The 20,889-nt window shown below is 40.5% G+C and overlaps 1 protein-coding gene across 1 annotated transcript in view; it reads left to right on the forward strand.

Annotated features, from left to right (window-relative positions):
• The window catches only part of LOC126088174 (probable RNA polymerase II nuclear localization protein SLC7A6OS), a 61,443-nt gene that overhangs the window by 23,725 nt on the left and 16,829 nt on the right, over nt 1–20,889 (forward strand). Inside the window, exon 3 of the mRNA XM_049906298.1 lies at nt 16,495–16,662. Within this exon, the coding sequence (XP_049762255.1) occupies nt 16,495–16,662 (168 nt within the window). The remainder of the gene's footprint in view (nt 1–16,494; nt 16,663–20,889) is intronic.

Consider the following 20,889-nt stretch of genomic DNA (forward strand, 5'->3'; position numbering starts at 1 on the left):
ATGTAGATTGAGCCAAGTCTGTAGAACTCGACCGATATCTTCTTCCATCTTCCATTATTGAAAAAACTGCTTCTGACAACACAAAAGTCTATGTAATGGAACATGCTGCCTATAACAAATGCAGTTCATTGAAATATCCAAAATTATTATGCCATATTTTTATGAGTCTGTGATGTCAGTTGTCACACAAGAACTGTCAGAACAAGAACCTAATTTCAGAAGGTGAAGGTTTTTGAGAAAGTTGAGGCCAAATTCTTATCTAGTCTGACAGTCCAGTGTTTTTGTGTCTCCACAATAGCCTATCTTGTGCAAGTCTTTACACAACTGCATAACTACTGCACCCAACACGTTTGAACCTGCTTACTGTATTCAAACATTGGTCTCCCTCTACTATTTTTACCCCACATTTCCCACCATAACCAATTTAACTATTCTCTGATCCTTCAGAATGAATCATATCAAACTATACTTTCTTTTTCTTCAGTTTTGAACTAGAGCTCCTTTCTCCCCAGTTTGATTCAGTAACTCTTCATTAGTCACTTGAGCTGCCCATCCAATCTTCAGTATATTCAGTACTATCACATTTGAAAAGTACCTATTCTTTTCTTGTCTATACTTTTTATCATCTGCATCATTATAAGACCGCATTCAAGACAAATATTTTTACGAAAGATTTCAGACATAAATGTGTACAAATGAAACAGGCAACAGGGTGGCGACCACTTCCTGTTGTGAATAATTCATCCATGAATATTAGGCCGTGGCCTATGAATCTGAACTCAAACCTCAGTCCTTGGAGTGACAGCATGCTGAATCACCAAGTCGGCAGGAGTTCCGTCTGAATCCTTTCCCCATGAAATTGATGGTGACCGTCATGTATGATGTCAAGGGGTCATTGTGTGCCACTTCATTCCACATGACAGAAAGTATGCACGGAGTACTACAGGGACTTCTGGTGCTACAGATATGACATGGCATTCGGGACAAAGTCTGGACCTTGTGGACATGCAGTTGTAACAACACAAAACCACATTAAGGAGAGTGTGTACAGCGGCAGCTGTGAATCTGGGGTTGGGAAGGATTGGTGTATCTGCCGTACTATTGTGACCTCTCACAATGTGGCTTTGATCTTATATAAAAAGTAAAGGAACAACTATGAGGTAAGTGGTTTGTGACAACAGATGACCCGAATCAGACATGATGTGGCAAATGGTTACATAAATGTGAATGCTGTGGGGGAGTGCTTTGAAGATCTTTAGACCCAATTTTGTCTTGTCGACTGTATGTGTGTTGTGCTGCAATTATTTTGGACCATTAAATCAGTATCCTCCTGCACTACCATAATGTTCCGATGTTCTTCAATGTCCACACATGCAGTTCTATTCATCCTTTCATCTGTATATGTCTCATTTTCCAACTGGTGTGGTATCCGCAATAAAAACAATAGTTGCAGTGACTTTCACCCCAACACACTTTGTCTATCATGCTCTTTTTCTCTGCTTCATAATTCACAGTTGTGAGTTATTAATCTTTGCTATTTCTGTTTCTACTGTTTTCCCATGCTGTTTCCTTTGTCTTTCACATTTAGTCTTTTTTTTTTTTTTAAAATCATGTAATCAGTTACAAAATTTCAGAATTAAGTGCTGTTTACACTTTATTTATTTTAATTCTGTGCTGTTTTATATTTTCAAATTGAACAGAATTTTTCTCTTTCTGTGTGTAGTATCCACACATCTTTTCATTTTTTAAATTATTTTGTGTTGTATTGACAGTAGTGCTAATGTTAGGATCAAGTAAATACAGGGCTATTAGAAATGATTGAAGCGATTTCATAAATTCACTGTAGCTCCATTCATTGACATATGGTCATGACATACTATAGATACATAGAAAAACTCATAAAGTTTTGTTTGGCTGAAGCCGCCCTTCTGGTTTCTGCCGTCAGATTGCTCGAGAGTGCAGTGAGAGAAAATGGCGACAGGAGCCGAGAAAGCGTATGTCGTGCTTGAAATGCACTCACATCAGTCAGTCATAACAGTGCAACGACACTTCAGGATGAAGTTCAACAAAGATCCACCAACTGCTAACTCCATTCGGTGATGGTATGCACAGTTTAAAGCTTCTGGATGCCTCTGTAAGGGGAAATCAACGGGTTGGCCTGCAGTGAGCGAAGAAACGGTTGAACGCGTGCGGGCAAGTTTCACGCGTAGCCCGCGGAAAATTGGCTTGTGCCACAACTGGAGACCGACAGCGTCGACTTCATCTTTCAACAGGATGGTGCCCCACTGCACTTCCATCATGATGTTCGGTATTTCTTAAACAGGAGATTGGAAAACCGATGGATCGGTCGTGGTGGAGATCGTGATCAGCAATTCCTGTCATGGTCTCCACGCTCTCCCGGCTTAACCCCATGCGATTTCTTTCTGTGGGGTTATGTGAAAGATTCAGTGTTTAAACCTCCTCTACCAAGAAAAGTGCCAGAACTGTGAGCTCGCATCAACGATGCTTTCGAACTTATTGATGGGGACATGCTGCGCCGAGTGTGGGAGGAACTTGATTATCGGCTTGATGTCTGCCGAATCACTAAAGGGGCACATATCGAACATTTGTGAGCGCCTAAAAAAACTTTTTGAGTTTTTGTATGTGTGTGCAAAGAATTGTGAAAATATCTCAAATAATAAAGTTATTGTAGAGCTGTGAAATCGCTTCAATCATTTGTAATAACCCTGTATTATTAGTTAAGATGGAAAGGAATTAATGACATTGGCTGCCTGTCGACTTTGATTTAAATCAATGGGGAAGTTGAAAATTTGTGCTGGACCAAGGTTCAAACCTGGGTCTCTTGCCTACGAGGCAGATGTGCTGACACTGTGCCGTTCAGACACAGTGGTCATTGCAACTGCATGGGCTGTCCTAGCAAGCATCCAATCAGATCCAAATTCTCAGCTTATCCACACACTACTGATACAGTACCTCTAGCCCAGTATCCTCATTACTTGTGGCATCTCACAAATTCCCGTGAGAGTTTGAGTGTGGTGTGCATCCGCACTGAAGTGAGCATTGGCCTTCCTCACTTCAGTTACTATATGTGGTGTCTGTTCTTCCGAACATGTCCAGAACAGACACCACATATAAAGTATTATTAATTATTTTCATGTCATATACTGTTAATTGTTGAATTCTCTGATGCTCCTGATTGAGTGCTTCTGCTGATGTCATACAGTATTCTATTTGCTGTAATGTTTAATAGTTACTTAAAAGTTCTCCTCTCTTTCATTTTAATTATGCTATTATGTATTTAGTTACTGTTGTGGTCTTTACACCGAAGAGTGGTTTGTGCCCCTCTCCTTACTACTCTACCCCATGCAACTTTCTTCAGCTCTTAATAACTGCTGCAACCTACATTCATTTGAACCTTCTTGCTGTATTCATCTCTTGGTCTCCCTTTACAGCTACCCCTCATTTTCCGCATGCATACTGCCCTATGTTACCAAACTGATGACTCCTTCATGCCTTGGAATATGTCCTATCAACCAATCCCCTCCTTTAGTGAAGTTGTGACACATTTGTCTTTTTTTCCCTACTTCGATTCAGTACTTCTTCATTTATTACTTACTGTATCCATCTAATATTTAGCATCCTTCTGTAGCATCACATTTTGAAAGCTTCTATTCTTTTCTTTCTTATCTTAATGCCCACCTCTCACTTCTGTACAAGGCTCAACTCTAAACAAATATAGTGTTTGGAAATACAGTTTATTCAACACACCATATAATAGTTAATTATGTTACGTGATTATAGACTGTAAAGAATATCTACATGTCATTCATTTGTTCAAAGTTCATTGATGACACAAACAATCAAAGCACCTGTATTGCACGTTAAAATGTGTTGGACAGCGTATGTCCACATCTCCCCCCTCCCCCTCCTCCCTCCCCATGCATCAGTGATATGTGGGTATGATGCATACGTGGCGCCCAATACTAGATATGACTGGAGGTTTATGCAGAGGCACAGACTGTGGCAGTGGAAGGCTGAATGCCTTCGATGTCCTCATGAAATCACACAGTGTCTCAGTGTTAGACGCTGTCCCTGAACCAGAGTGTGTCCAAGTTGTAGTATAAACAGGCTTAAGTATTTTGATAGGTGTCATGACAGAAGAGCTACATATGTTGACATTGAATATTCTGCTGTGGCATGCCAGTACTGTGTACGGCCCATCGTATGATGATTGGAGAGGTTTTTGAATGATGTTGTGTTGGATGAAAATCTCTGTAAAGAACTGTCATAGAAAACAAGTAGTTGCTGGGTAGAATCTTCATTTGAAACAGCTGGACTGAGCTTGCAAATCTGCAAGCACAGATCTGATGCAAATTCTGAGGCTTCAGCACTATCATTTAACATGTCACTGAAGAATTCTCTAATTAGGTGAACACTGATTCAGCTGTTGTTGCATTGAGATCTTCTTTGAAAGCCATTCGGAGGCCTAGTCAGACAATAGGGAGACTGTCAATCCAATGCTCTGTGGCATGGCATCTGAGCAAGGACCTTAATTGTCAATGTGGAGCAGTTCCACAAGACCATTAGCAGCAGTGTGGTATGCACAGGTTTGAATTTGACTAATGCCAACCAGTGCTGAAAGTGCTTTAAAGAAGTATTGACTCAAACTGTTTCTCCTGATCGGTGGTGATGCAGAGGGGATTGCCAATCAGGCAATCCACTCTCAAGAGGTGGTCTTGACTAAAGTTGCTACTGTCACATTTTTCATTGGATAGACGTCAGGCCAACAATAGAGATGGTCGACTGCTGTTTTGCAATATTGATATTTTTCTGACAATGATAAAGGTCCAATAACACTTGTGGTTATGTTCAATGTTTGCTCGACAAGGTTAAAGTACTGACCAGGAGCACCATGGCAAAATCAAGCTACAGCCAAAGTTTGTCGCAACTGGTCAGTGGACTGCATATTCAATAGCTTCGCTATGCATGTGAAGTGACAGACCTGCACCAAGGCAGCCAGCAGCAGGTATTGCACCCAGTTACATCAATGGGGTCATCATGTAGCCCAGAGCAATTGGCATGACCTAGAATAACCGCTGTTACAGTGAAATTGGTAGGGAACGCCAGTATTTAACTACAGCTAAACCAGCTCATCATTGTTCAGCCAGCTGGGCTGTGTATGACACCCAGTCTCTGTCAGTCGGAGTCATCACTGCAACTCCGCCGCTACTGGGTCACGCAAGAGGGACCATGGCCTGTCTTCCCAGCTGGGCAGCCAACACTATGTCAGATACCTGCCCCCACTCTTCAGCTTCAGTCCAGACTTAGTCTCCGGCCAATGCCAATGCCATGTAGCTGGGACACTGTGACCTAACACAGTGGAGAAGATGTTGATTGCTCCATATCCGTAGCACCTGTGGGCATGTCCTGTCACCTCAACTGGCGTACCTTAGACACCAGCGTAGTGCTCTGTCTCCCGTGCAGTGTGTGCTCTCCATTTGCTGTGCACTGTCACCTGCAACTGCAGTGCAGTATATTACAAAGGAACACCAGGGTGCGTCAGGAAACAGATTGCGCGCAGACATCTGTTTGAGCTGAATAAACTAATAATGAAATGTTGTATAATCACCACTGGTTTGTCTGCAGCTTCTCTACTTTCCTACCTGTCCCTAAACCATCTATGAATCCATACAACATCCACAGAAGACTCGGGTACATCCTGATAAACAAGAGTTATCCACATTCCCCTTCTGCACCATTATACTTTGCAATGGTGTCTGTCAAGAATAGTGCATCTACTGATCCATGCTGTTCACCATCAACATGTTGAATATTGGTAGCAAATTTCACAATGATGTCCAAATACCACAATTGGAATAGTGATGCCTTGTCTACTTCTGATGGAAGGCAAACACAAGTGGCATGTAGTCCATGATAAGAGTGAAATGTCCACTTTCAAGCATATGCCTAAACTTTTTGTTTGAGGACTACACCACTTGGAGCTTGTGGTGGTCATACATTGATAAATTTGCTTGTGATAGTGACAATTTTTTTTACTGAAGGAAGCTGGACATTTGCCAATCATGTTGGATACATTATTGTAATACAGCTCCAAAGGCAGGTTATGATATATTGACCATAACTGGAAGGCCCCCCCCCCTCCCCCGCCGCTGCCCATGAACTATAAACTTTGCCGATAGTGGGGAGGCTTGCGTGCCTCAGCGATACAGATAGCCGTACTGTAGGTGCGTCCAAAAGGGAGGGATATTTGTTAAGAGGCCAGACAAGTGTGTGGTCCCTGAAGAAGGGCAGCAGCATTTTCAGTAGTTACAGGTGCAACAGTCTGGATGACTGACTGATCTGGTCTTGAAACATCAACCAAAACGGCCTTACTGTGCGGGTACTGCGAATGGCTGAAAGTAAGAGGTAATTACAACTGTAATTTTTCCCAAAGGCATGCAGCTCTACTGTATGGTTAAACAATGATTGCGTCTTCTTGGGTAAAATATTCCGGAGGTAAAATAGTCCTCCATTCGGATCACCTGGCAGGGACTACTCAGGACGTCGTCCACATCAGGAGAAAGAAAACTGGCATTCTATGGATTGGAGCATGGAATGGCAGATCCCTTAATTGGGCAGGTAGGTTAGAAAATTTAAAAAGGGAAATGGATAGGTTAAAGTTAGATATAGTGGGAATTAGTGAAGTTTGGTGGCAGGAGGAACAGGACTTCTGGTCAGATTTAATACAGGGCTATAAATACAAAATCAAATAGGGGTAATGCAGGAGTAGGTTTACGGATGAATAAAAAAAAATAGGAATGTGGGTAAGCTAACACAAACAGCATAGTGAACACATTATTGTGGCCAAGATAGATACGAAGACCACGCCTACCACAGTAGTGCAAGTTTATATGCTGACTAGTTCCGGAGATGAGGAGGAGATTGAGGAATTGTATGATGAGATAAAAGAAATTATTCAGATAGTTAAGGGAGACGAAAATTTAGTAGTCATGGGGGACTGGAATTCGATAGTAGGAAAAGGAAGAGAAGGAAAAGTAATAGGTGGACTGGGGGAAAGGAATGAAAGAGGAAGCCGCCTGATAGAATTTTGCGCAGAGCATAATTTAATCATAGCTAACACTTGATTTAAGAATCATGAGAGAAGGTTGTATACATGGAAAAGACCTGGAGACAGCAGAAGGTTTCAGATAGATTATATAATGGTTGGACAGAGATTTAGGAACCAGAATTTAAGTTGTAAGACATTTTCAGGGGCAGATGTGGACTTTGACCACAATTTATTGGTTATGAACTACTTAACTAAATGAGACCTGGATAGACTGAAAGAACCAGAGGTTGTACAGGGTTTCAGAGGGAGCATTGGGGAACGATTGACAAGAACAGGGAAAAGGAACATAGAAAGAGAATAGGTAGCTTTGAGAGATGAAATACTGAAGACAGCAGAGGATCAAGTAGGTAAAGAGACGACGGCTAGTAGAAATCCTTGGGTAGCACAAGAGATACTGAATTTAATCAATGAAAAGAGAAAATATAAAAATGCAATAAATGAAGCAGGCAAAAGGGAATACAAACATCTAAAAAAATCAGCAGGAATGGCTAGAGGACAAATGTAAGGATGTAGAAGCATATATGACTACAGATAAGTTAGATACTGCCTACAGGAAAATTAGAGAGACCTTTGGAGAAAGAGAATCACCTGTATGAATATCAAGAGCTCAGATGGAAAACCAGTCCTAAGCAAAGAAGGGAAAGCAGAAAGGTGGAAGGAGTATATAAAGGGACTATACAAGTGAGATGCACTTGAGGGAAGTATTATGGAAATGGAAGAGGATGTAGAGGAAGATGAGAAGGGAGATACGATACTGCATGAAGAATTTGACGAAGCAGTGAAAGACCTAAGTCAAAACAAGGCTCCTGGAGTAGACAACTTTCCGTTAGAGCTACTCATAGTCACGGGAGAGCCAGCCATGACAAAACTCTTCCATCTGGTGAGCAAGATGTATGAGACAGCAAAATCCCCCCAGACTTCAAGAAGAGTATAATAATCCCAGTTCAAAAGAAAGCAGGTGCTGACAGGTGTGAAAATTATCGAACTGTCAGTTTAATAAGTCACGGCTGGAAAACACTGATGCAAATCATCTGTAGAAGAATGGGAAAACTCATAGAAGCCAAGCCTCGGGAAAGATTAGTTTGGATTCCATAGAAATGTAGGAACACGCGAGCCAGTATGACCCTTTGACTTCTCATAGAAGGTAGAGTAAGGAAAGGCAAACCTACATTTATAACATTTGTAGACTTAGAGAAAGCTTTTGACGGTGTTGAGTGGAATACTCTCTTTGAAATTCTAAAGGTGGCAGGAGTAAAATACAGGGAGCGAAAGGCTATTTACAATTTGTACAGAAACCAGTGGGCAGTTGTAAGAGTCGAGGGGCATGGAAAGGAAGCAGTGGTTGAGAGGGGAGTGAGACAAGGTTGTAGCTTATCCCTGATATTATTCAATCTGTATAATGAGCAAGCTGTAAAGGAAACAAAAGAAAAATTTAGAGTAGGAATTAAAGTCCAGCGATAAGAAATAAAAACTTTGAGGTTTGCCGATGGCATTGCAATTTTGGGAGGGACACCAAAGGACTTGGAAGAGCAGTTGAATGAAATGAACGGTATCTTGAAAGGAAGATATAAGATGAACATCAACAAAAGCGAATCGAGGATAATGGCATGTAGTCAAATTAAATCAGGTGATGCTGAGGGAATTAGATTAGGAAATGAGACACTTAAAGTAGTAAATGAGTTTCACTATTTGGGAAGCAAAATAACTGATGGTGGTCGAAGTAGGGAGCATATAAAATGCAGACTGGCAATGGCAAGAAAAGCAGTTCTGAAAAAGAGAAATTTGTTAACATCGAGTATAGATTTAAGTGTCAGGGAGTCCTTTCAGAAAGTATTTGTATGGAGTGTAGCCATGTATGGAAGTGATACGTGTATGATAAATAATTTAGACAAGAAGAGAATAGAAGCTTTTGAAATGTGGTGCAACAGTAGAATGTTGAAGATTAGATGGTTAGATAATGTACTGAATAGAAGTGGGGAGAAGAGAAATTTGTGGTACAACCAGACCAAAAGAAGAGATCGGTTGTAGGACACATTTTGAGACATTTACCAATTTAGTACTGGAGGGAAGCGTGTGGGGAAAAAACATAGAGGGAGACCAAGAGATAAATACAGTAAGCAGATTTAGGTGGATGTAGGTTGCAGTAGTTACTCGGAGATGAAGAGGCTTGCACAGGATAGAGTAGCTTGGAGATCTGCATCAAACCAGCCTTCAGACTGAAGACCGCAACAACAACACCTGAAAGAGGTGCATCAAGAACAGGATGAACTGATAATGCAGCTACTGTAATCACAGTTTTCACTCTGGTAAAAGGTGCTTTACATCAGTCTACTATAGCGTGTTTCCATATTTAGGCAAACCTTAAAGGAATTTATTTAGAGGCACGTCAAAACATCAGTAAAATTTTGTCAAGCCCAAGAAACTGTGTAGAGGAGACTTTGTACCTTAGTCGTGCTGTACCATGGTTCACTTGGTTCAGAATGTACTGCCACATAGAGTGCAAGAGCTTAAGTGATTCATGCATTACTCACCAGGGCACTCTGCCAGTCTGTCCTTGTGCTGAGCAACTGCATCTATTTTTTGTGTTTAGTTTTTGGTTTTTGATGACTTTTGCTAAGGTTGAAGAATACATCATGTACCCTACTTCATTCTGTATGATCTGGTCAGTAATCCCACACATAGTTTGTAAATTTAAAACTAAACTGAAAGTAGTAGTTCAGATTTCCATTGCAAACTGCACTGTCTTCTACATCAACTCACAAACACATCATGTACTTTGGATCAGTGATTCAAGATACAAGATGTTGTTATTTTGTGGTGTTGTGTTGTAGGTTGCAATTCCAGGACATAAAAGAGACAAAAAGTTCCTGATGATACAGAAGCTACTGATAAAGCTGTGAAAGCCATCAGTTCTCCAGGAGAGAACAAGATTTCTATCAGAGACACCTGTAAAATTAACAATGTCAGAGTTAGTATACTTGTTTGACATTTCCAATCATTTGAGAAATCTGGCACTGATGAATAGTCTTATGATATCAAGTATGATACCAAAAAGGTGGTTAATGGTGCTGAAGAATTAAGTTTAGTAGAGTACATAAAGCCCATTGCAGAAATGATGTACTGCCTTACAAAAAAGGGAGTCTAGAGACTTTGCGGTGGCGATTAGGCCCTTTTCCACCACACTGTATTTGGAATTCAGATGAAACAGGTGTGACAACTAATCAAAAACCTAGTAAAGTAGTTGCCCCGAGAGGAGTAAAACAGATTGGCAGTGTGACTTCTGGTGAAATAGGACACTTAGTAATGCTAACTGCATTGCTCTATGCTATGCTATGCTCTCAGGAACCATGTTCCTTCAATGCTTATTTTTCTGAGGGTTAACATCAAAAGCTTTGTTCTTAAATGGTCTCCTGGAACCATTTGTGCAGCAAATCCATCTGGTTAGTGACACATTTTACATCAAAGTGTTTCAGAATCTGATGGCCAGATTTACTCTCATACATTGTAACATTGTCAATGGTTTCAAGAAAATGAGCATATGTTCTATTGACAGAGATGTATTCACAGACGGAGACTTTTGGGTTCTTACATTGCTGTCCCCCAAGCCCAATAAAAGCTGTGCCGGCTGAAATAGCAGCAGCTGAAGCCAGCACAGAAAGTTTACAAAAAGTCTATTGAGATTCTTAATGTTCATTTTAATAAAAGGAATAAGGATGAAACAATCTTTAGGCAGTCCGATTTTAAAGGTCCTTCAATATCAGGAAGCATAGCCAGTAGAGTGGCAGTGTGACTTCAGGTGAAATAGGACACTTAGTAATACAAAATCTAGCACCATATTGGGTTCACCAGAACAAGTTCAACTGTATCTCAAGGCTGCAACAAGAAAAAGTTGTAGGCATACAAAATGAAGGAAGCAAAATAGCCACAGATACTCTTGAAAAACAAGAAATACTCTGAGAGAAAGTAAAGAGAAACATTAAGGAAACATCAAACTTCTGGGGCTGCAAAAAAAAAGGGGGGGGGGGGGGCAAATAAACCTATGTCAAAACGTAAAACTGTAAGGAAAGAACTATATTGTAGTGCCTTTGAGTCTGAAAATTAAATTAGAATGCTCACAAATAACAGCTTTGATGATAAGAGACAGTCTTTCTTAAATGCTTGATGATGAATCAGCCGAGTCTGGGGGAAGAGCTAGAATTAGATAGATTAATGCTAGAGAGTGATGGTTGTATGCTTATGTACTTTTAGAAGAAAAAGGTCCCTGCAGAATACTAGGTAGGAAAAATTATTTTAAAATATCTGTGGATTTGAATTTGAGAGCAATTAAAAAATAATCGGTTGAAGCAGTAAATTTATCAGTGAATTTGTTTGACTTAAAGGAAGAAGATATTTTAGTAAAACTCATCACAAGACTGCCACCCATTGCTCTTCTTAGAGATAATATGGAATTGTGAGTCCAACTGCTATTTGAAGTGTAATTGATGTCTTGTGTCAACATAAAAGATAACTCTGGCATTGCGGACTTTAGTTTGTATGGAGGAAGATGCAAGGTCTTGTGTGGACTGATGGTCAGGTCTGGTGCCAATGTGACAAACTATTGAATGTCTTATTGGTGCTGGGATAGGTGACACATGGATGACTCGAGGGAACTGGTGTAACACAACTTCAGATGGTGGGTTACCAGCACTTTGTAGCCAGCATTGTTTATGTGGTGTAGGTGTCCAAGACCAGGCAGCTGTGTTGTAGAGTCAAGCCAGCATTGGTGGCAAAGATCTGTGGGAGGGCCATAAAACTATAAGAAATGTGCTACAGTGATCAGGTATAGCACATTGATGACTATAAATTTCCATATGAATTAATTTCGAAAATTTAAATTTGGAGGTAAGGTGACATTCTTGTAGGTCTTCACGGAAGATCCTTTCGCAGCATACAGGTGACTGTCATTGATACTTTGCTGTGAAAGATGTGAAGAAGAATAAACTGAGGCATCAGCACTCGTACCAATGAGGAATTGTAGCTTCATAGAGTGCTCTGTTATGAACAGTTGATTGCTGTCCAGTTTGAAAACAGCTGCCATCACTACTGATGTCTGGCGACATTTTCTGTATCACAGGGTGGTTGACATGGCCAAGCCACAGCTCCAAATTTTCTGTGATCCTCCCTGGTTGGCAAACACTTCTTTCTGCTGGAAAATGTTGCCATCACTAGGCGTGCGTGGAGTGCCACATTTGAAGGGCCACAATTCACTTAGATGGTTCAGTTACTTGCACTTGTTGTGCATCCAGAGGACTTTGTGCTGGTGAAGATGGTTGCGAAGCCTGTGGAAGAATACATTTTGATAATTTGCTCAGCGCAGTTTGATCAAGAACGTAGAGGTCACCAGCACAAAGTATGACTAATTTTTGTACATCCGCATTCAAGTGTGACAACTGTGTATTCCGTAGAATATCATCATTAATTGTGTTGCCTATGAGTGTGCAAAGACAACACAGTAGTTGAGACAGTGTGTGATTGCCTAGTTTTTCAAGTCATTTGGCTTCTGACTATATGACATCTTACATGTGCATGCTTGATGGAGATGTATTTTTCAATGCTTGGCAGTGAAGCTAGGCTGTCGTGTACCTCCATAGCCATTAGCTTGTTATGTAGAGCCACCACATAACTATATTTAGTTCTGTTTGAGTTTGCTGTTGACCAAAACAAATTGACACTCAAGTTAGGCAAACCACAATACTGGATTCTCCGACCAGAAGGGAGGGGTCTTCACCACAGTGAGACTAAATACCACATTTGTTGTTGGTAAGTCAATGCTTGCAGGTTGATGACCTCTCTATTTAGCACTCTAACCCATTGTTTGCAGGAGTCTGTTTGTTTATCATGGAAGGTGTTGCTGATGCAATGCAGTTCTTCACGACAAGTTCTGTGCGGCACAGTTGACACAGAAAATTACCTAAGATACAATTTATCATTCTGGTATGCGATTGAGGTTTTCTGGCCTGCAATGTAATTTGGTAATGTTCACACTTGTAAGAACCTGCCTTCTTTGGAATATGAATTATTACATTCTTAGTGAGGTTGCCTGTTGCATATATTGTGCACATCAGCTGGGCCCCTCCCTAGGATCTCAGTAATTCTGAGGGTATTTTCTCTACTTCACGGGCCTTGTTTCCACAAAGATCTTTCAGTGCTCTGACAGTTCATTTTCATAGTATCATATCTCTGAACTCATCTTCATTTACTGCCTCTTCCCTGCCTATAATATTGCCTCCAGTTTCATTTCTCTTACACCTTTCCCCTCTTTGCTTAACAGTTGTTTGCAGTCTAAACTCTTTGTTATATGGGTGTTCCTCCTTTCTCCAAAGGTGTCTGTAATTTTGCTGTAAGCAGTGCCAATCTTCTTTGGTTATGCATTCTTCTACATCCTTGTATTTCTCATCTAGCCTTTCCCTTTGCCATTTTGCACTTCCAGTCAGTCTCACTTTTTTTGACATCTGTATTGTCTTTTCCCTGCTTCATTTATAGCATTTTTATATTTTCTAACTTCATAAGTTTGATTGAATATATTGTATGTTATCAAAGGATTTCTGTGGGACTTTGCCTCTTTGCTTCTCTGCTGCATTCACTATTTCATCTCTCAAGGCCACTCACTCATAAGTTATTGTGTTCTTTGCCCTGTTTCAGTCAGTCCATTTTCTAATGCTCTCTTTGAAATTCTCAGTAACCTCTGGGTCTGTAAACTTACCCAGGTGCCATCTCTTTAATTTCCACCTTTTTTCAATTTTCTTCACTTGTAATGTGTGGTTCATATTCAATAAATTATGTTCCGCTTATGCTTCCGCCTCTGGAAATATTTTCCAGTTCAAAATATGGTTTTGATATCTCTGTCTTACATTTTCAGCTTTTGGGCAAATTTCTTCTTCAGAAGTAAAAAAAGCTCACACACATTCACACGGCAACACACACACACACACACACACACACACACACACACACACACACACACACTTTTACCAGGTGATAAGGTCCAATTGTGACTATGTGTCACGTGGCCAGAAATCTAGTTGGGTTAGGTAGAGGGTGTAACAAAGAGGCATGAGGTAGGGGTGGGTAGGGTAAGCAGGGTAGTGATGGAGGAGATGCTAGTACTTGCCAATGGAAGCCTGCAGGGACATGATGAGGGCAGGATAGGACTGCTAGGTGCAGCATTGGGAGGCTGTGCTATGCTGATAGGACGGGGGGGGGGGGGGGGGGGGGGGGGGGGGATGAGAGTTGAGAGAAGAGGGAAGAGGAAAGGACTGTTTAAGTGAATTGGTGGGATAGGAGACACGTGTGATACTGGAGTAGGAGCAGGCAAGGGACAGGTCGAGGATGTGACTTGCGAAGGTTGAGCCAAGGGGATTACGGGAACATGGGCTATGTTGTAGGGAGAGTTCCCATCTGTGTGTTTTAGAAAAGCTGGTGTTTCTGGGAAGAATCCAGATGGCACACACTGTGAAGCAGTCATGAAAATGGTGCACATTGTTTTGGGCCACTTGTTCAGCGACCTAGGTGGTCCAGCTGTCTCTTGACCACAGTTTAGAGGTGGCCATTTATGTGGACAGCTTGTTAGTTGTCATGACCCCATAGAATGTGACACAGTGGTTGCATCTAAGTTTTTAGATCAAATGGCTGCTTTCACAGGTGGTCCTGCCTTTGGTGGGGTAGGAGATGCCTGTGATCAGACCACAGTAGGTGTAGGTGGAAGTGGGAGAATGTATGAGATAAGTCTTGCATCAGGGTGTATTGCAATGATATGAGCCATGAAGCAAGGGTTTGGGAGTATGGATGGACAAGGATATTGTGTAGGTTGGATGGGCAGCTGAATGCTACTGTGGGAGCGATGTGGAGGATATACATTATTTTAGAGCAGGATGAGAGGTATTCAAAACCCCGGCAGAGAATGTGATTCTGTTGCTCTAGTCCTGGGTGGTACTGAGTCATGAGAAAAGAGCTCATTTGTCGTTGGCTGGACTGTAGGTATGTGGAGTGTGGTAGGTGACTGATGAGATGAGGCAGGATATCTGTTTCTGGACATTGTTGGGAGGGTAACTGTGGTCTGTGAAGGCCTCAGAGAGACTCTTGGCATATTTCGAGAAGGACTGGTTGTCACTACAGGTGCGAAGACCACAATTGGCCAGGCTTTCGGAAGGAACTTCTAGGTGTGGAGTAAATGGCAGCTGCCGTGCCTATGGTAGGGTAGCATAGGTGATATATTCAATGGGAAAGTAATTATGAGTGAGGATATAACTTATCATAGTGACAAGGAAGGATGTTGTAAGTTTGGAGACAGTTCGGTGTTGGAAAAGGTAGTGTTCAATAGCAGCAAGGCCATGGTCATTGGGGATGTTAATTTAGAGGGAGGCGGTATCAACAGTGATGAACAACGCTCTTGTTCCTTTACCACCTGACACCCTGCTCGTCACTGTTGATGCCACCTCCCTCTACACTAACAATGATCATGCAGTGTAAAGTGGAATTGGAAACCATTTATACTCGAATAATGGTGTTATTGATAACCATGCTGCATGTGATTAATTGATGGTCAGTATATCTGTGCCATTCTATTGGGTGTTACCTTCTTTTGTCGTGCACTTTCTGTTCGAATTATTGCTTGGAAAGAACAACAAATGCTTGGGTTAGTACACAGTCATCAGAGACACACATGAAAAGACTTTGTGGTTTCTCACTGAGTAGCAAGAACATGCTTCTCTGAGTCCTATAATGGGAATCTTGTGAATACTAGAATGCTATTGAAATAGACTGATCATCAAGTGTAAATCTGATATGTTATATCATCCCAGTGTAGTGCACTGAACTATTGGTATCGATCACACTGTTTTCAACATGTTTCTTTAGGCCACCATGAATGAATAAACAAATTACTAAACTGTATTTAACAAAAGTGTGTGTGTGTGTGTGTGTGTGTGTGTGTGTGTGTGTGTGTGTGTGTAATTGTTTCTTAATAATCAGTCTCATGATTTGTTAGTATTCTTTTCTCTTGTGATCATAATACTGTTCTTCTTTTTTAGCGATTATCCTCAGTTGTGAGTTTGAAATCCTCTTTTCTGAGTTTTGTAGGCATCCTTCCGTGTGTGGCTTCTGCCTTTTCTTGCCATATAAACTGTGTCACAGGTGCTCACTTCTAATATTGCAAGAAAACTTCTTGGGATGCTTTATATTTATGCTGATTCAAATCTCCCCAGGTCGTGAACTGCTTCAGAGCACTCTTTTCTTGCCATATAAACTGTGTCACAGGTGCTCACTTCTAATATTGCAAGAAATCTTCTTGGGATGCTTTATATTTATGCTGATTCAAATCTCCCCAGGTTGTGAACTGCTTCAGAGCACTAAACACAGCTGACACAGACGATGAGAAGTCACCGCCCACAGAAGCAGCTGGATCTGGAGAAAAGGAAGGGAGTCAAATGATAACAGTGGTTGATATTGAAAAAAGTCCACCAGAGAGGAATAAAGATCATACTACACCATCAGAGGTTTGTAATTGTCCTTTGTAAGCATGCCATGAAGATTATGTTTGGTTTCTTGTGTGAGGAACTTTGTCACTAATATCCATTCTTGTTGCGCAGTAAAATATGCCATTTGCAATAGCAATTGTGTACCACTGAAACCTGAATTTGTTGCTTACAAAATCTGAAAACAATGTGTGTACAATAAAAATGACAAGGAAAGGTAATAAATAAAATAATGGAAAATCCAGGATGAAATGTAACGATATAATGTAAAGGAGAGTTGCTACTCACCATACAAAAAGACTGTCGGAAGCTTAGCTTTCAACCAACAAGGACTTTGTCAAAATAGAAAGCGTAGAAAGCGAGCGTGCCCCCCCCCCCCCCCCCCCACCCCCCCCCCCGCCACACACACACACAAATGCAGCTCACACACAGATGACCACAGTCTCTGGCTCCAGCTGCCAGAGACTGACATCTGTGTGAGAGCTGCATTTATGGGTGTGCATGTCTGTGTGTGCATGTCTGTGTGTGCATGTCTGTGTGTGCATGTCTGTGTGTGCATGTCTGTGTGTATGCTGTCTATTTTTGACAAAGGCCTTGTTGGCCAAAAGCTAAGATCCTGACAGTCTTTTTGTTGTGCCTTTCTGTGGCTCATCATCTCCGCTATATGGCGAGTAGCAACTATCCTTTCATTATATTGTTATAATGGTAGTAAATACTTTTGTACCAATACCAGTACTTGAGAATTAATTATTGCTAGCTTTACAGAACTTTTCGTACAATATTGCCTGTACTGTTACACAGTCGGACCTGGAAGAGCAGCTGAATGCAATGGACAGTGTCTTGAAAGGAGGATATAAGATGAACATCAACAACAGCAAAACGAGGATAATGGAATGTAGTCAAATTAAATCAGGTGATACTGAGGGAATTAGATTAGGAAATGAGACACTTAAAGTAGTAAATGAGTTTTGCTCTTTGGGGAGCAAAATAACTGATGATGGTTGAAGTAGAGAATATACAAAATGTAGACTGGCAATGGCAAGGAAAGCATTTCTGAAGGAGAGAAATTTGTTAACCTTGAGTATAGATTTAAGTGTCAGGAAGTTGTTTCTGAAAGTATTTGTATGGAGTGTAGCCATGTATGGAAATGAAACATGGACTATAAATAGTTTGGACAAGAAGAGAATAGAAGCTTTTGAAATGTGGTGCTACAGAAGAATGCTGAAGATTAGGTGGGTAGATCACATAACTAATGAGGAGGTATTGAATAGAATTGGGAAGAAGATGAGTTTGTGGCACAACTTGACAAGAAGAAGGGACCGGTTGGTAGGACATGTTCTGAGGCATCAAGGGATCACAAATGTAGCATTGGAGGGCAGCATGGAGGGTAAAAATCGTAGTGGGAGACCAAGAGATGAATACACTAAGCAGATTCAGAAGGATGTAGGTTGCGGTAGGTACTAGGAGATGAAGAAGCTTGCACAGGATAGAGTAGCATGGAGAGCTGCATCAAACCAGTATGTGGACTGAAGACCAGAACAACAACACAGTACACAGTCTTACTTCTTGATGCAGTTCTCTCCAGATTTTATGCACCTATACATTTCTTAATTCATGCAGTAATAACACAGTGATTGTCACTGATACCCACATATTACACTACTAATTTTCTATGGAGTAGAAGAAATTGTCAAGCAAATATGTTTTCAGTTTGTGCTTGAAATTAATTTTATTGTCCATTATATTCTTTACATTACTCAATAAATGATCAAAGATTTTTTACGGCTAAATACTTCACTTCTTTCTGTGCCATACTAAGGCTGAGTGATGTCTAGTGTAAATAATTTCTCTATGTATTACTGTATTTATGAATATTACTGTTATTTTCAAACTGTGATTGATTGTTGACAACAAAAGTCGTAAGCGAGAAAGTGTACTATGAGGCTGTTATCAGTATTCCCTATTGTTTTAAGAGCTGTCTACAAGTGGCTAAAGGGGGAGCACCACATATTATTCTTATTACACACTTCCGTGTAACAAACACCTTTTCTTCATGACTATGTACCCCAGAATATGGTGGCTGTAAGACTTTAAAGAATAAAAATAAGAAAAGAAAAATCAAAATTTTTACATTTCAATCTCCAAAATTGGATATTATCCATAACACAAAATTTGAAGAGCTTAGATATTTAAGAAGGCATGTAAGTTGTAACATCCAGTTTGGGTCTTATCAATATATTCTGTTTAGTTTAGTAATTTGTCGTCATGTGTTATTTCTAAACGTGTGGTTAGGCCTTCTGCAATGCCGAGTTGCATGTATTGTTTTTTACCTAGTTTCAGCAAAAGCCCATTTTTAGAGAACCAGTTATTAATTTTCAAGAAAATATGATTTGCATTTTCAAGGCTTATGATGGCGCTTGCATTGTCAGCAAAGAAAAGTTCATAAACATTCATCGAGATCTAAATTTATACTGCACTAACTGTCTTACGATGTGTGGTAGCAGCTGAATCTCACTTCCCTTCTTTTCCTGTTGTTTTCGCAGTGACATGTGAGAAAAATGACTGTTAGTAAATTTCTCCACTTTTACTGTTACTATTATTTCACAAGATAAATATGGGAGGAAGTAAAATATTGCTTGACTCTGTCTTAAAATGTACATTCTCAGCATTTAATAGCAAATCTCTTCAATATGCAAAATGCCTCTCTTGTAGCATCTGACACTGTAGTTGGATGAGCATTTCCATGACACTTTCATGATTACAACACAAACTTGCGATGAAGTAAGCTACTTTTTTATTTCTGCCTTTTTTTTTTTTTATTATTAATCCCATCTGGTAAGGGTCCCAAACTGAACAGAAATTTCAAAGATTTGCTGAACAAGGGTAAGCTATCTCCTCATAGTTAGTTTTTGCTACAACTAATTTTATGTGGTCATTCCATTAATCTCATTACAAATATGTACTCTTAGATGTTTGACAACTTTGACAGTTTCTAGTGTCTTATCACTAATTATGAAATCAGACCACAATGGGTTGTGCCTTTCATTGGTGCAAATATGTTGCTTTACGAAATGTCAGCCACTTCACAACAGCATCATCTTATCTGCAAACAGCCGAATGGGCTTTCTGACTTTATCCACTAAGTTGTTCATACGCCTTGTTTATATCAAATGAGAGTATGGACTATGTTGAGTGATTGCTGTAACTAAGTCCCAGTATTGTTATTTTGCCTTGAGAACAGCCAGCATGGCACCTGCCCTGGTTGGTGATCTTGTGCCAGTCTCTGATCTACACTCCTCCATTGAACTGTGTAGTGTCTGCTTTGTGAAGTTACTCTGTATGTTCAGTGATCCACCAGATGCATTTCCACACAAAAAAGGTATATGATGGCTTGGACTAATGTGATGTTTTGCCTATCATGAGATAGTTCAAGAACAGTGGAATAATGTCCTGATCACAGATTTGTTGTGATTTGGCCTGAAAAGCTATTCTTCCAGTTTTTTACTCTAGCATGTTCTTGAGTTATGTTACAACCAACCCACCATTGTGGAATAGCACAGATAAGAGGGAATCGGCAATATATGGGACAGTGTTCGATCAAGAGCACATATGCCACTGAATGTATTCTGTGGGGTATTGTGATATTTGTAATAATACAGATGAAATCCTGCAGTCTTTTTGTGGTGCATGCAGTCCAGGATTCCATCTGGTGCATGATAAGGCTGAGTACATGCAACGTGAATGCATCACATGTTGGGTAATATATAACTCTTTACGTGCACTTAAATCTGATTAATCCTACATGAGATGCTCTAAGCTAACTCAAGCACCACTAACCATTGCTGACATGCAGATTGTTCAATAGTTTGAGACTTTATTGCAAGCTTTTACCATGCAGCCTAACGCAGAGTGTGAAGAATAAATGTGGATACTTCTTTTGCCGTGTGTGACCCATGCACCCCATATTGACATTCTGTATACCACTGATGGAAGGATGCCACATATGGTAACCTGTAACCCACAGGCCATAGCTTGCTTTCCAGCATACCTTGTATCTATATTACTGTGTCACATGATTTTTGGACACATTTTGTTGACTATGTTATCACCACCTTATCTTGAAGATATACTTTACACTGTTGTGCAGTCTCTTATTCTTTGGCAGTTCTGAGTGTTGTGTATAGAGCTTTGTCTTACTAATATTGACTACTTATTTGCAACTTTAACAGCAGTCGGTCAGTTGCAGTC

This window comes from Schistocerca cancellata, chromosome 6, assembly GCF_023864275.1.
Source record: "Schistocerca cancellata isolate TAMUIC-IGC-003103 chromosome 6, iqSchCanc2.1, whole genome shotgun sequence".
Lineage (NCBI taxonomy): Eukaryota > Metazoa > Arthropoda > Insecta > Orthoptera > Acrididae > Schistocerca > Schistocerca cancellata.